The sequence below is a fragment of the Amphiura filiformis genome, chromosome 14, assembly GCF_039555335.1.
Source record: "Amphiura filiformis chromosome 14, Afil_fr2py, whole genome shotgun sequence".
In the NCBI taxonomy this organism is placed as follows: domain Eukaryota; kingdom Metazoa; phylum Echinodermata; class Ophiuroidea; order Amphilepidida; family Amphiuridae; genus Amphiura; species Amphiura filiformis.
Genome location: NC_092641.1, coordinates 47,830,112 through 47,845,466, shown reverse-complemented (window position 1 = coordinate 47,845,466; position 15,355 = coordinate 47,830,112). Strand labels below are relative to the sequence as shown.

At 35.5% G+C, this 15,355-nt stretch overlaps 1 protein-coding gene across 1 annotated transcript in view; it reads right to left on the bottom strand.

Moving 5' to 3' along the window:
• The window catches only part of LOC140170211 (sodium-coupled monocarboxylate transporter 1-like), a 60,792-nt gene that overhangs the window by 15,850 nt on the left and 29,587 nt on the right, over nt 1-15,355 (bottom strand). The window contains exons 2-6 of the mRNA XM_072193547.1: nt 11,112-11,164; nt 8,146-8,364; nt 7,295-7,473; nt 6,589-6,654; nt 1,010-1,061 (exon numbers count right to left, since the gene is read on the bottom strand). Of these exons, the coding sequence (XP_072049648.1) occupies nt 1,010-1,061; nt 6,589-6,654; nt 7,295-7,473; nt 8,146-8,347 (499 nt within the window). The 5' untranslated portion in view covers nt 8,348-8,364; nt 11,112-11,164. The remainder of the gene's footprint in view (nt 1-1,009; nt 1,062-6,588; nt 6,655-7,294; nt 7,474-8,145; nt 8,365-11,111; nt 11,165-15,355) is intronic.

The following is a 15,355-nucleotide window of genomic DNA, read 5'->3' as shown; positions in this document are numbered from 1 at the left end:
GTCATGTTTTTTGAGGTGGGACCCATTTGTCACACCTTGCAATTTGTCAAAAATCAACTCCTCTTTACTATTGCTGATTATATTTCAATGTTTTCACCCAAACTATACAAAAATACTAGTATACATTTTTAGTCAGGATTGCAAATCTGTAAATTTTGAATGGATATATAGGTGTGCCAAAAATGTACATGGTGATTCCAATGAAAAATACATAAAAAATTACATTTCTTTGCCGGTCCATTATTTCTACATAGTTTATTAAATTGGAAAATGATCTTTATAATGGAATCGGCGCAATAGCGTTTGCAAAGCCACCAATTGCGTCCGTGAGTCATTATTGTGCAGGTTAGCAACCAATCGCGTTGCGCCTTTGCCTTGACGTCAGACGCAAACTAGTCTTTTTAATTCGGTCTTCAATTATATCTCCTCTCCTCCTTGACATTTATGGCAATTTATACAAATATGAAAAGTGATAGACGGACATCATGTCATGGTTTTATTCCCAATTTTAGGAAATTATATTTTCGGCCCGTATACAGAGGAATAGAAATATATCCTTTCAAAGTTTTGCGACATTTTGTCCATGTCATACGTACATGGACTAGTGTGACATAAAAATTACGTATATAGATGATACTGACCATACATGTACTGACAGCGATTTGTTATGGTTATTTGCCGTCGACGTGACATAGTTAATCGGAATAACTACCATAGATATAGCTGAATACAATTCTATATCGCCCTGCACTACAACGTTCACGCGGTACAGATGCATTGAGCCATAGATGTCAAAGAAAGGCTGATCACTCGCACCTGTAAGATAAGTATCTTTGAAAAGAGCGGCATTGTATTCAATCTATGTTTGCTGACATAGACATGGGATTAGTGCAATCTGCTTGTAGTGCAGGGCGATCTATTCATAAACTATAGTCATCTATTGCTATGGTAGTTAATCCGATTATGACGTCGCTTCGACGGCGAATTGTTAGGAATTTATTCGGCTTACCAGCTGCAATCGCCAAACACGGTGCGTAGACAACAATGCTAAGATAGATGAACTGAAAGACGTAATAATAAAAGATTATATTAAGGGTAGACCACGTATTGTTGGTCGAAGCATCCATAAAAACAATTTTCATTATCTAAATCAATATTCGAATGTATTATACGTGCTGGTGATAATTGAGGTGTTTCTTTCCCCTTTGTTATTTCATCAGACCCTTCCCAACTTCTGCTTCTGTTTCATAAGTATTTATTTATTCAAACTTCCTTTTTATTGCATTGAAAATTTTTTTTTTTTTCTTAAAATCAATGGCCCGGCCCAACCCTGGTGTTAGATGCGTCTGTCTTGCCATGTACTATGGCACGCCAAATTGGCCCATATTCATCTTTGTTTATACTATATGTGTATAAATGTTTTATATGTTACTTCATGTTGTATGTTGGCAATTGGATTTATTGTATTGGTTACTAAGGTATACTTAAATGATGCTTACTGCTTATGTTATGACACTATTTGTATGTTTACTACAATGATTAATGTGATTCCTCAGGTTAAATTTAATTATGTTAAATAACTGCAACTCCTGTCACAAAGCCATTCAACCCCTTCAGCCTAATATTTTCTGTTGCCTATGTAATTCATTTTACCATACAAGATGTGTTTATACAGACACAAGGGATCACGATGACTGGTTTTGTTTCAATTGTACAGGTGATTTATTTCCATTTAACCATTACGTAGACGATGATGAATTTAGGTTCTCGTTATATTATCATGGTAATTCCATTGATTATAATCGTTTGATGGGTATGAGATTGAATCCATTTTTGTTCGAAGAAAATCTCCACACAACTGATGATTCTAGACATCTAAATGATTATAATGTCACAGCTTCATGCAAATATGTTATTGATAACAATGATTTGACTGGATTATGTAATGATGACTTTTCTGTTCTACATCTTAACTCTCGCAGTTTTAACAAAAATTTTGATAGCATACATAATTTTATTTCAAGTTTCAATCATACATTCAGTGTAATAACTTTATCTGAAACTTGGTTTTATGAAGATAACTCTAATGTAATTGATATTGAAAATTATATTCTTTTAAGTGCCCCAAGAAAGGAGAGGAAAAGTGGTGGAGCGGCTATTTATGTCCACAACTCACTTTCTTACCGTATCAGAGATGATTTGAAACTTTGTACAAATGACATTGATTTGCCCCATTCAGAATCTGTTTTTATTGAAATCCTGAGTCCCACCACCAAGAATACAATTATTGGTTCAATTTATCGTGCACACAGAACTGATGTTAATTTATTTATTACCGATCTTGATCATAGCCTCAACACTATTTCTGCTGAAAACAAAAATTGTTATATTTCCGGCGATTTTAATTTAGATCTACTAAAATACAGTGAAAATGATATTATTAATAATTTTCTGGAAACATTCCATAATAATAGTATGTATTCATTGATTGATAGACCTACCTGAGTGACACCTACAACCGCAACTTTGATTGATAATATTTTTACAAATGTTCTTGACCATCAAATCAAATCTGTGTGTGTGTAGTGGGTCTAACTGACCATTTTCCAATCTTTCAATATACAAAATCAATGCCACTTCGATTTATTCAACCACACATCGGCACTACTCGCACTTATAACCAAAGTTCAATTGAACAATTTTATAATCATTTGAAATTGATTGATTGGAAGTTTGTCACTGATATGACATCTGCTGATGGTTCGTACGAAGCATTTATTAGTAAATTCCTTCATATTTATAACATTCATTTTCCCGTTAAGGCTGCGTTCACATAGAAGTATACTATTCGGGTATACGGTGCACGTTTTACAGGTGCACGCGTATATAGTTCAATCGAGCAAGGCAATTCATAGTACCGGGTCACATAAGGCTACGATCGCATAGAAGTATACTATTCGGGTATACGATGCACGTTTTGAAGGTGCACGCGTATAGATTAAATCGAGCAAGGTAATTTCATAGTACCGGGTCACATAAGAGCTATTCGAAAAGGCCGTATACCTGCGTATAGTATAGTATAGTGGGAATCGCGCATGTTCGATTTTTAGTGCAGCGTATACCGTCCAAATTTTAAAAACCTAAACCATATGTGGGCAAATTCATTTTTTAATTGATGCACTATCTAATTCTGCACATTATGACACCTCATTGAATGCAATGTGACCTCAAGAAGTAAAGTTACAAGCATTTGATAAGACGAAGAAAATGTGTAAACTGACATACTCGATATTCGCTATATGAAATACGCTCATTCGATCAGGCTGAGTTCACATAGTATACTCCTATATGAACTCAGCCTGAACGAATGAGCGTATTTCGTATAGCGAATACCGAATACCGTATACTTCTATGTGAACGCAGCCTAAGGCACGCAGTACTCGAAATTCACGTAACCGGCATATACCACGTAAACCATGGATCACATCTTTAATTCTCAAATCAATTCACAGAAAAGAAAAGCTCTATAGGAAATATATTGGTCATCCTTCATCAAGCAATAAAAATACTTATATTTCTTACCGCAACAAACTTACCTCCCTTATAAGAGCCGCAAAAAAGAATTATTATGCAAACAAACTCGAAAATTGTAAACATAACACTAAACTTATTTGGAATACCCTAAATGATATTCTCGGTCGTAAAAAAAACCACCCTCAACCGTCATTTTTCTACGATGATAACGCTCACCATGCGCAAATTATAGATCAAAACATAATAGCTAATAAATTCAATTCTTATTTTGCAAATGTAGGTCCTAACCTAGCCCACAAAATCCAAACTGATGCTAATTTTCATACTTTTCTGCGCAATATTAATTCCCCAAATAATTCTCTGTTTTTTACTCCAACTGACCCCGAGGAAATAATAGATATCTGCCGTTCATTCAAATCGGGTAAAAGTAGTGGCTTTGATGAAATACAACCCGATATTGTTAAATCCGTCCGCACAATCATAGCTTCTCCTCTTGCTCATATAATTAATTTATCATTAACCACCGGCATTGTCCCAAATCAGTTAAAAATGGCCAAAGTCATTCCTATTTTCAAGAACGATGACCGGCACAAATTTTGTAATTATAGGCCAATATCCGTCCTCCCGGTTTTTTCGAAAATTCTTGAGCGAGTTGTGCACAATAGATTATATGGTTTTATTTCAAGTCTCAATATTTTGCATCAATCTCAATTTGGTTTTCGCCCAAATCATTCTTCTTTTATGGCTATTATGGATGCATACAATAAAATTGTCACTGACTTAGATAACAATCAGCATAGTGTTGGGATCTTCCTGGACCTCTCGAAGGCATTTGACACGCTAAACCATGACATTCTTTTATCTAAACTAACTCACTACGGTGTACGTGGCGTTGCCTTCGAGTGGTTCAGGAACTACCTCATGAATAGGCCACAGTATGTTTCGTTTAATAACGTTAAATCATCATTAATTCATCCCACTTGCGGAGTTCCTCAAGGTTCAATTTTAGGTCCTTTACTTTTCATCTTATATTTGAATGATATTGTTTACTCCTCAAAGTTTTTCAAATTTATAATTTTCGCAGATGACACTAATCTCTTGGCTTCCCATAAAGACTTCACCTATCTTATCAACACAATAAATCAAGAATTATGTAACATTTCCAACTGGCTTAAAGCAAATAAATTATCACTCAACATAAATAAAACCAAGTACATTATTTTTAAAAACAGATTTAGCAATCGAATGTATCACAATTCAGCCATATATGTTGACAATGTATCAATTTCAAAGGTTTCTTCTATTAAATTCCTTGGTATCACACTGGATGAGTCCTTTACTTGGAACCACCACACAACATATATAACTAATATTGTGTCCAAATATTCTGGTATTTTATTTCGGCTCAAGCATGTCTTACCTTTAAAAACATTGTTTGCATTATATATAAGTTTGGTCTTGCCACACATTAACTATTGTAATATTATTTGGGCTGATCAAAATAACTGTAACTTAAACAAAATTCACATTAAGCAAAAACGAATAATTCGATTGTGTTCGAATTCTCACTTTCTTGCCCACACTCCGCCCCTTTTTGCTTCATTCAATAGTCTCACAGTGTATGATATCCACAAATTGCAGAAAGCAATTTTCATGTATAAATTTTATAATGATCTTCTACCAGATATTTTTGCAAAGTATTTTATTAAAGCTAGTACGATCCATACACATAATACAAGATCATCTGATATGTATAGAGCATATCATTTTAAAAATGATTTAGCCCGTAACACTGTTAGACGACAAGGTCCTATACTATGGAATAATGTTAGTTTAAATACCAAAAATTCACTTACTCTGATAAGTTTCAAAAATAAGTACAAATGTGAGTTATTATCTCGTTATGAATAATTTTGTTAGTTTGTATAATCATGTAATTGCATAATTATTATTAATATGTATTATAATAAGTAATCTTAAACCATTGCCAACATTGTCTGTCTCACGTGTCCTGTCCGGTCTTTGTCTGCACATAATTATGTCTTGATACGTCTTTTGATTGTGTTTCGTCCTAAATGTTTAACTTATTGTAAAGGGTGGCCAAAATTGTTCGAGCCCTGCTCTGTTTGGTCTCCTACCATATGATTTTGCTATACTTATGTAAAAGTTATTTAATGGTGAAATAAAACTAAACTAAACATAAACAATTTTTAACAGTTTAAATTGACTTTCAGCACAAAAATTCAAATAACCTTGAATTTTCGATGTGTGACACACATCCTCATCAGAAGAAGTCCTAAGATGTTGTGATGGACTTGCCCTTTTGTTGACTGCCATTGGTGACTTTTGGTCGAATGAGGGCGTTGTATAATGTTGGCAATTCTGGTATACAACGCCCTTATAGTCAGAAATTGCCCACAAATTGCTTTAATTCGGTCTTCATTTCACTAATTTTCGGCATTTTCAAACTAAAATTGTACGCAATAATAGTACCAAAATTATCCACCAAATAGCTTCATTTTGCACAAATTTCTCACTTCTGAGGGGCTAAGAGGGCACCCTAATAAGAAAACGTTTGTCAAATGTTGACAGGTCTACCTACAATAATGGGTGATTCAACTTGGAACTGCTCTCAAAATGCAGCTATTTTGGGCTGAAATGAAGTATTATTATACGACGTAGTCATTTTGTACCTCGAACCACAATGTAAAACATTTTTTTTAAACTAATAAACCTAGAAGGAACCAAAATAATTTATTTAAGGTATAAGTCATCTATGGCTGTATAATGCGATTCTAGTGCTTTTCAATGGAAATAGCCTATTCAGGGGGCCATTTTGGACGCCATTTTTAATTGGAAAGATACAAAAGAAACAAAATGTGCACATATTTATTTCTGTTAATGAAAACATTCATTATATTGATATTGTTTGTATCATTAAGTCATATGTAGCTATAGTGTATTTTAATGGAAAACAACTATTTGGCGGCCATCTTGGACGCCATTTATAAAATTTACTCAAACTTTTTAAGAATAGTATAAAGGCTCTCTTACCGTCCAAATAAAGAAGCAAACTAAAGCACAAATACGCACGGCAACGCCAAAACGCAGCTCAAAGTACTGGAATGAAAGAATGGTGAAATAAACACATGTTAATACATGAATATTGTTTGAAAGTTGACCGTTTACGTAATACATGCGGTTCATACGTAGAGATTGTCCATTGAAATGCGTGTGAGATTGGTCGTATGAAAAATTAGATGCGATTTGCCTTTTAAAGAAACGTACGCCAATTACGGCCGGTCAACGAAGAAATTTACATTTTTACGGCGTCACGACTATAATACAACGCACCTAATGTTCACCACGAAAAAGTCTAATTTTGAAAGTAAAGTTAAGATATATAAATGCAGCGCTCCTTAATCTACCAAAATATTTGGTTTTTGGCAACCATAATATTCGGGAAGCACTGAAATACAATTAATTTTAAGCAGCAGCATGTTAACCTTGGTTTTTAGTCAAAATCAAAATCATACTGTAATAAGACCCTGTGACCATTAAATTTCAAGCGCGTCGCCCTCTAGTGACCAGATCAGATGTCAGTCTTTGTTCCAGCCGATTTGTTTTCTTGCGTGACGAATGAGCACAATCCAGCTTGGAACCGAGACTAGCAATATTTAACGCCGTTTTAAACGCCGTTTTTTTACGCACAGTCCACGCAATACGTATGAAACATCGCAATCTCTATTCTTTTGCTTACCTCATACACACTAGTAAGCCCCAGCCGATAAAATACTGGTAGGTAAATCCTGGAAATAACCAAGCAAGCAAGCACGTGGGCTACGGCAAACCCCCAGAACATTGTACCGTTTTTATAAACGTCTGCAGGTACACCAAGGTATGTTACGGCAGACATGAAACTGGCGACCAGGGACATACCTGAGAAAAAAATATGAAGTAATACTGCCAATTACTATGGACATTTTGATTTTCCATACTATGTATTATTACTATACTAAATAGCTTATCAAACCGATACCTTCCATAAAATAATTCAAAATCGTTGTTACAATATTTCGTCTCAGCCTAAAAAGGCAGTAATAGACATTTTCCCTCTTTCCCATCATGCACTATTCCAGGGGTATGAGTGTCGCAAAATACGGGTAAAACGCGGCGGGCGAAATACTAACAAATCTCATGGATTCTCTACAAAAATTTCATTTAAGCTGAATTTATACCAGATCGCCTTTGCAGAAAAGCGATTCTCACGCTTGCTCAGTGTTTAATTCCATTTTCAGAGCATCAAGCCGATCAAAAACGACGTCGCTTTTGCGAGTTGACGAATTCACAACTCCCCGAGCGATGTCGCTTGACACGTGAGTGCAGCCAATCATTTTCTACTGGATCTATTGTTTCGGTAATTAATTAACCTTTCTCGATCATTAACTTTCGGAAAAGAATTCATTCAAAACAATAATTTCTGACAGGAATGGATGTTTTAAAAATGCATTTTGTAACTTTTGAATATTAATCCAAAAGCGATACATCGCAATCGATCAGCGATCAAGTATAAATTCAGCTTTAGTTCCTGGAACTTTTGTAAATACACACCAACAGGGAAGAACGTTAGTTGTTGATTTGCCATAAGGAATTCATTCGATGTCCGCTGTTTCCCACCAGTCACAGCGTAGTATATACCGATACCACATGATAACAGTAACATCAGTGATAAGATGAGCGTGTCAATGGGATGGAAGTGTGGTTGTTCTGACCCGAATCTGTGTTGTAACAAATCCTCTCCTTGACTCGCCATGATGAAGAATATGTGTTCTGAAAACAAATGGGATGCCAAAATGAAAAGCTGAGATTCTCTAAACCATGTAAACCATATAGTAATAATAATTCAGTATCGAAGTTACGTAATGTTACTATGTCAACGGGATCACGCGCTAGAGTAATGAACCACGATCGAAATGATCACCACATAATGTATATATGGCACTCGAAGGCATACCAAAGTAGCGTGATCCGGTAACCAAGAGAATTACGTAACCACTTCGATGCTGAATACTAGATTCCCTTCATGATGCAGTCATGTCTACAGTAGAATTCACCACGGCCTTTGCAGGACTTAAACCCCATTAAAAGCTATTAAACCAAGATAACACTCATTGAAAACAGCTCAACTATGTTTAATCAGATCTTCTCTGATTAAATCCACACTACACATGTTTCTGTTTTACCTGTGCGGTATTGCAATGAGCTGGTATTATAGTTTCAGTTGGTAACCGATTATAAAGCAAACGCAAGGTAACAATACTGTGCGAGTCTTTGTTTACGAAATGAGACAATAGTGTGCATATTGTTAACCAACATTCTTGAAAATGACATAATGGCTGTAGACGGTAACACGGTTTGGAAATAATTTCTTCATATTTTTTTGGTGTTATCTGTCGTTTACATATCCTTCCTAAAACACAAAAGTGCGAATATTTCCAAACACCTAAATTAACAAAAAATTTAGGACATGTTACAAAACTATATTTTCTAGAATTTCAGAAGAGTACTTTTTAAAGTATTGGCCGGTTATTTTTCACACAGTGACGTTGACTAGGCAATGGCCTATACTTCTAACATACCGTACACTATTTGTAGAGGTCACGCGTCAATGGTGAGAGCACTGTGTATTGTATATAGGAAAACGGACAGTAACTGCAGTATGTGCCAAAATTGTCTAGTGTAATGACGTCATGGTTACTTGTGCTTATTTGTTGTCAGCCTTCTGTGTATTACTGGGACGTCATTGCACTGGACAAATTCGGCGCACGGAAATTTTGAATATTGCGTGTTGAGAGACGGCTGTATTATTAGGTTTTTATGGTCAATATAAGTTTGTTTCAAATAAAACCACGTGATTCGTACTTGATAATTAATTTTCTATCATATGAGGCATGATGTTGTGATTGCCGGAGACATCCTTTAATGACATAAAATTTGAAAAATATTGTAAGGATCATTCGGGGTTTTGACTTTTAAAACCTACATCCAAGTCAACAATTGTGCATGAATAGGTCGTTTTCAACAGATTCACAACATTTGCCTTGCTATAAACATTGAATTGCGTCATCTGTTGACGTAATGAAAAAAAAAGTGTTTTTAGCGGGAAGTGTTAGCTTTCGTTCGATATAAACTTTTCTGATTGGATGAAGAGAACATTCGGGGTTTTGATAAAAACCAATCACAGATGCCGTAGTTTCCACTAGTCACCTGCTAGAATCTCACACATGTCTTATGATGCTATGCACTCAACCGTGTAGTACAAACACAAAGTATGCAGAGACTAGGCATTGTTGTGGGCCAACTTTGCTTGGACATAATTTGTGTGCTAAGGTGTATCGAGGTAGAACTGCGCATATATATTCGTTTTGTAGCCAAACCTTTCCATGTGAGAAAAGACGTATTATAAGGATGTCGCCAGGCGGTTTGTTTAATGACCGAGGAGCACAAACCGGCTGGGGCCGACTATCCATAGACTTGCATATAAACCCATATTTTGATACCCTATTCGTCCAATTTGACAGCAATGTTTTAATTAAAGAAAAATACCCGAATTTAAAAGTTACAGCTATTTTTATATTGATTTGAAGTCCGGCGCAAAGATAAATGTGGGGTTTTACGTCCCACAATACTCGCGTAATAACCATTAATCGATGTAAACTGCAACTTTTAAATTTGGGTGTTTTTCTTTAAAAGCACTAAGTACTGTGTTGTTAATATTGAACGACATTGACAAATGGGGGTATCAAAATACGCGTAAATAAAGCATCCTTCTTTTCTATGTGGAAATATTGTGGAAACAATTATTAGTTAGGCTATAGGGTATTTATAACAGCTGCGTTACTTTTAATACAGACTTTATGTCATTCAGTAGTTCACATTGTTCATGCATTGTCCTGTCAATCAAAACATTTTATGCTTTGAACATGATGAAACGTATAATGTCCGCTCGATCACGTTGATGTGACGGAAAAACAATGAGTAAGCAGTAAATTCAAACTCCCGGCCATCCCATGAGCCTCCTTTTTTTAAGTAATTGAATAAGTGCCTGTATTTTGGTGACCAACATTAGGGGTTACTACACCCTCGTTAAACGTGTGTCTATTTTTGCATTTTTCTCAAAAACTAATAACACAGTGGTAACAAAAGTTATGTATATTATAGGGGCAAGGAATCCAATTACTACACTGGAATTGCAGTGTCCCAAGACAAGCGGTTCGTTATTTATGATAAGAAATGAGGTACCGCTAGAATGTACCTCATTTCCTATCATATATACTGCACCGCTTGTCTTGAGTCACTGAAATTTCAGTGTAGTAATTGCTTTCCTTGCCCCAATAATATACATAACTTTTGTTACCAGTGTGTTATTATTTTTTGAGAAAAATGCAAAAATAGTCTAATTTACCACAGGGTGTAGTACCACCTTAATGCTTCATGCAAGAAAACATGTGGTAATGATAATTTTCACATACGATGTCAAAAACGGTCACCTGACAAAGATTAATGCTGATACATACCTTGTTTGCAGTTAGGTTACAAGCCGAAATCGTTGAGGTATGGAAATGAAAACCTGAAGAAAATGAATGACCGAAGAAAAAAGTTATAGGGGCGAGAAAATGAAAAATTGTCAAGAGAAATGTATGAATGGGGTAGGGGAGAGAATCTACCAGTTTATTGATAGCGAACCCCGAAAATCCACTTGGGAAGCTAACAAACAGAGGGAGTGCGGTGACTGAAAAGATCAGATACAGATGTGAAAATCTATCAGTTGCACACAAATCAATCAGAGTTTTATGCTTAAATGTAATGACCAGAGTATGCAAAATGGACAAGTGGACTACGGAGAAGTCTATATTGGGGCAGGTTCGCCCATATGGTCAAAATTTGCAATTGATCGTCGGCTTTTCCTCCCAGCTACATACACTTTAAGAATATATCATTAGATTTATAAAATTTACTTCGAGGACTGTTTATATATCAAAAATTTGAAAAATATCAAATTTTAATAATTTGCATAAAATTTGTATTATATCGTGAATTAAAAAAAATGAAAATTATTTGATACAAGATTTCGCGGTTCTCGGGTCGGGCGCTTCTCGTGATAGGCCTATGTCTAATTACCCAAACCCGTTACCCATATACCTGCCCTGATTTTTTAAACTACTATGAAATGCGTCTCTCAATGATCAAGACCCAACTTGACACAAGTCAATCAACTCTGTTTGTTTTATAGGTGTGATGCTTACTTCGGTAGTTCGGTAGGCCTACCCATAATCTGGAAACCCATCATTCGCCTCTTCCAAGCCCTGCCCTGTTACCATATTTAGAGAAACCGAAATTAGTATCTGGACGTGGATATACCCAGCAAACGCAAAAACGTTTTAAAAATGTTTTTTAAAATAAGTTATATTTTGGCTTTTGGTTTAAGTGAAAACGTTTTAATAACATTAAAATAACGGGTTATTATAAAGGTCATGATAACGTTAAAACGTTTTGTATGAAAACACACTACAACAATATTTTTAAATGTTTTCAAAAAATTTTATTGTAAACTATTTTTGCAAACATTTTTGCCAAATATTTTGTCAATACTTAAATAACATGTTAAAATATTTGAACCCAGCAAACACAGAAATGTTCTTGTTGAAAAAACATTTAAATAACATTTAAATGTCGGGTTACACGAAGGTCATGAAAACGTTTTTAAAACGTTATTGCAAATATTTTGGGGAAACGTTTTTCCCAAAATAAGATTCTGTTTAGAATGTTTTGTTTCAAGAATGTTTTTGGAATGTTATCAAAACGTTTTTATACCCTTTATATAACCCGACATTTAGGCCCTAAACGTTTTCTGTAAAACATTTTGTTTGCTGAGCAGTAGATTATCAAAAAATGTTTTTTAAGGTTATGAAACCGTTTTATACTCTTATAACCCGACGTTTTCTGACAACCTTTTATAACCTTTTGCGAATGATGTCGAAAACGTTTTGTGTTTGCTGGGTAGGCCGTTACTAAAGTAATGAAATCAATCGCGAGAAACGTGAACGCAAAAACGGTTCATAGGCCTTCCGGAAATAGTCATGTTCTGCTGAATAGGCCTACATCATGCACGTGTTTGCGAGCACGCGATAGTGCACCGCGTGAACACGAAACGCGCGGACGCGATAGCACGCGGACAGAGGGACGGACACGCCGTAATTTGTATTAAGATCAGAAAGCCATTCTTCGTATTCAGAATGTAATTCGATATGTCTGATGTGCTCTCATGTCCCACAAAAAATACTGTCGAAACGCTCAAAACGCTCATACCAGATCCCTTAAGAGTCGTCTTCCATCTTGTACAATCCAGGCAAAAAATAGTTGGCACACTTGCATTAAACAATGGAAATGCGTGCCCTATCAAAATTGGAGAGGCGAGTGAAACATGCATGCAATATATATGTGAAGTACAGACTCCCCCTCACCCTCTCCCTCCCCCACTCCCTATCTTGCAATGTTGGAGGGGGGGGAAGAGATATAGTCCAGGGCCGTAGCAAGGTTGTAAAATGTGGTTCGGCCATGACAAATGTGGGGCGGCCAAAAATACAAATAGGCTATATCACCAAATTGAAATAAAGATATAAAGAAAAACATAACAGATTTCTCAAAAAGTGGGGCGGCCATGGCATCCCCGCTTGCTACGGCCCTGAGATATACCAAAAGACAGGCAAAGTGTGCCAACCTTTTTTTCCTGGATTGCAGGGCAAGACTTTGCAGAAATAACTTTATATTCACACAGAAAGGTCAGGAGCTGTCAGGTGTTCTTTTTGGTCAACTTCAGTTTTATTGAGTTGCGTGTTAAGAGATCTTTTGAATTGCACAATGTGTGTTAAGAGACCTTTTGAATCACTGTAAGTATGATTGATGCAAACATGGAAACAATTCCGCCGTCTATCCACAGTTTCATAAAGACCTAAACCTGTCACATATTATGTACTTAGGGACGCACCATTAGATATCAAGGGGGGGGCTTGGTAGTTGGGGTCGTGACAAATTTTTTTTTTTAGCATCTCGGTGAAGCAAATTTTTTTTTTTAGCCCCTGGATGAAGCAAAATTTTTTTTTTCCACACCTCGGAGAGACAAATTTTTTTTTTTTTGCAATCGTAAAGTCCTATAATTTTCAACAATTTGTTTGACAAGTTGTAAAATTTTGTCCATATTTTTAATCATTTTTACGTTTTGTAGCACCTAAATTTCGAGTGCCACAAAAAACATCATTATTTTTAGGTGTAAAAATTTTCTTGAAGTATACCGGGTAATGAACCTCTTTTGGCGCGAAAATTGTTGGCACTATATTGAAGCTAAACTGGTGAAATACGGTACATTAATGAGGAATAAATGCGCGCGACGCGCGCAAAAATTGGGGTTTTTGGGGGGTTAATTTCATCAGAAACCCACATACAGGCGTCAACATTGGGGATGATTGTATGGACCACCCCTAGCAAATATTGGGGGGATTTATCCCCCTAGGATCTACGCCTATGCTCTCAATCAGTTATGTGGACCTGGCATGTGGCACAGATTTCTATAATAATTTTGACATCCAGTGTTTTCACTCCCAACCCCGGCTCACATAATAACTTTTCACAAACAAATGCGCATAAAATACGTACCAGTTCGAAGCTAAAATAAATATTCTTGTTTAAAAAAGGAGTAAATTCGCGCGAAGCGCTAAAAATTTTGCAATATAAAAGCTATATGAGGTTAATTTTTCTTCACTAACTGTGACAATTTTTTTTTTTCACCCTTGACATCAAATCTTTTTTTTTTCTGGTCCTAGGTGGACCAAATTTTTTTTTTTAGTCCGAGGTGGAGCAAATTTTGTTTTTTTGCTCAGATGGCGCGACAAAATTTTTTTTTTCAAAAAACTACCCAGCCCCCCCCTTAGTATCTAATGGTGCGTCCCTTATTACCCCAAATAATTTTACTTTTGATGTCTTCTACAGATGTTGGCTGATTATACAGTGTATGATTTATGCCAACATTTCTTCCCCGATTCTATTATGAAACATTCTTTTAACATAGGCCTTCACCTTTTTATAAAATTCGGAGATATCTTTCGACTTCAAAATAGGGAATAAATAATTATGAGGTTTCAAAGTTCATTTTAAATATCAACAATACATTATTAAAATAATTGATATAATAGAATGGAATGATTTTCCATTTCGCATAATTTTATATTCACTGACGGTAAAGTCGTTTAAGGGATGGGGTACTATGAACATTTGGACAGTATTTATTATGGGACATTGGACCACATCAGACATATCGAATGTCCTTCTGATATCAAATAATTTAGATCTTTTGAAATTCGCAATGTAATAGGCCTACACAATTTATGGCAAATAATAAGAAATTGATACTTTTGATATTTAACAGTAAGTAAACTTTATAAATCTGATGATTTATACTTAAGTGTATGTATAGGTGGGATGAAAAGCCGACGATCAATCTAATGATATATTCTAAAAGTGTATATATAGATGGGAGGAAAAGCCGACGATCAATTGAAAATTTGACCTTTCGTATTGAAGACATGGATTTTTTCCCCCAAAACACCCAACAAAATTAGGTCTTTTTGGGAAAAAAATCCATATCTTCAATATCAAAGGTCAAAATTTTCAATTGATCGTCGGTTTTTCCTCCCATCTATATACACTTTTAGAATATATCATTAGATTCATAAAATTTACTTCGAGGACTGTTATATATCAAAAA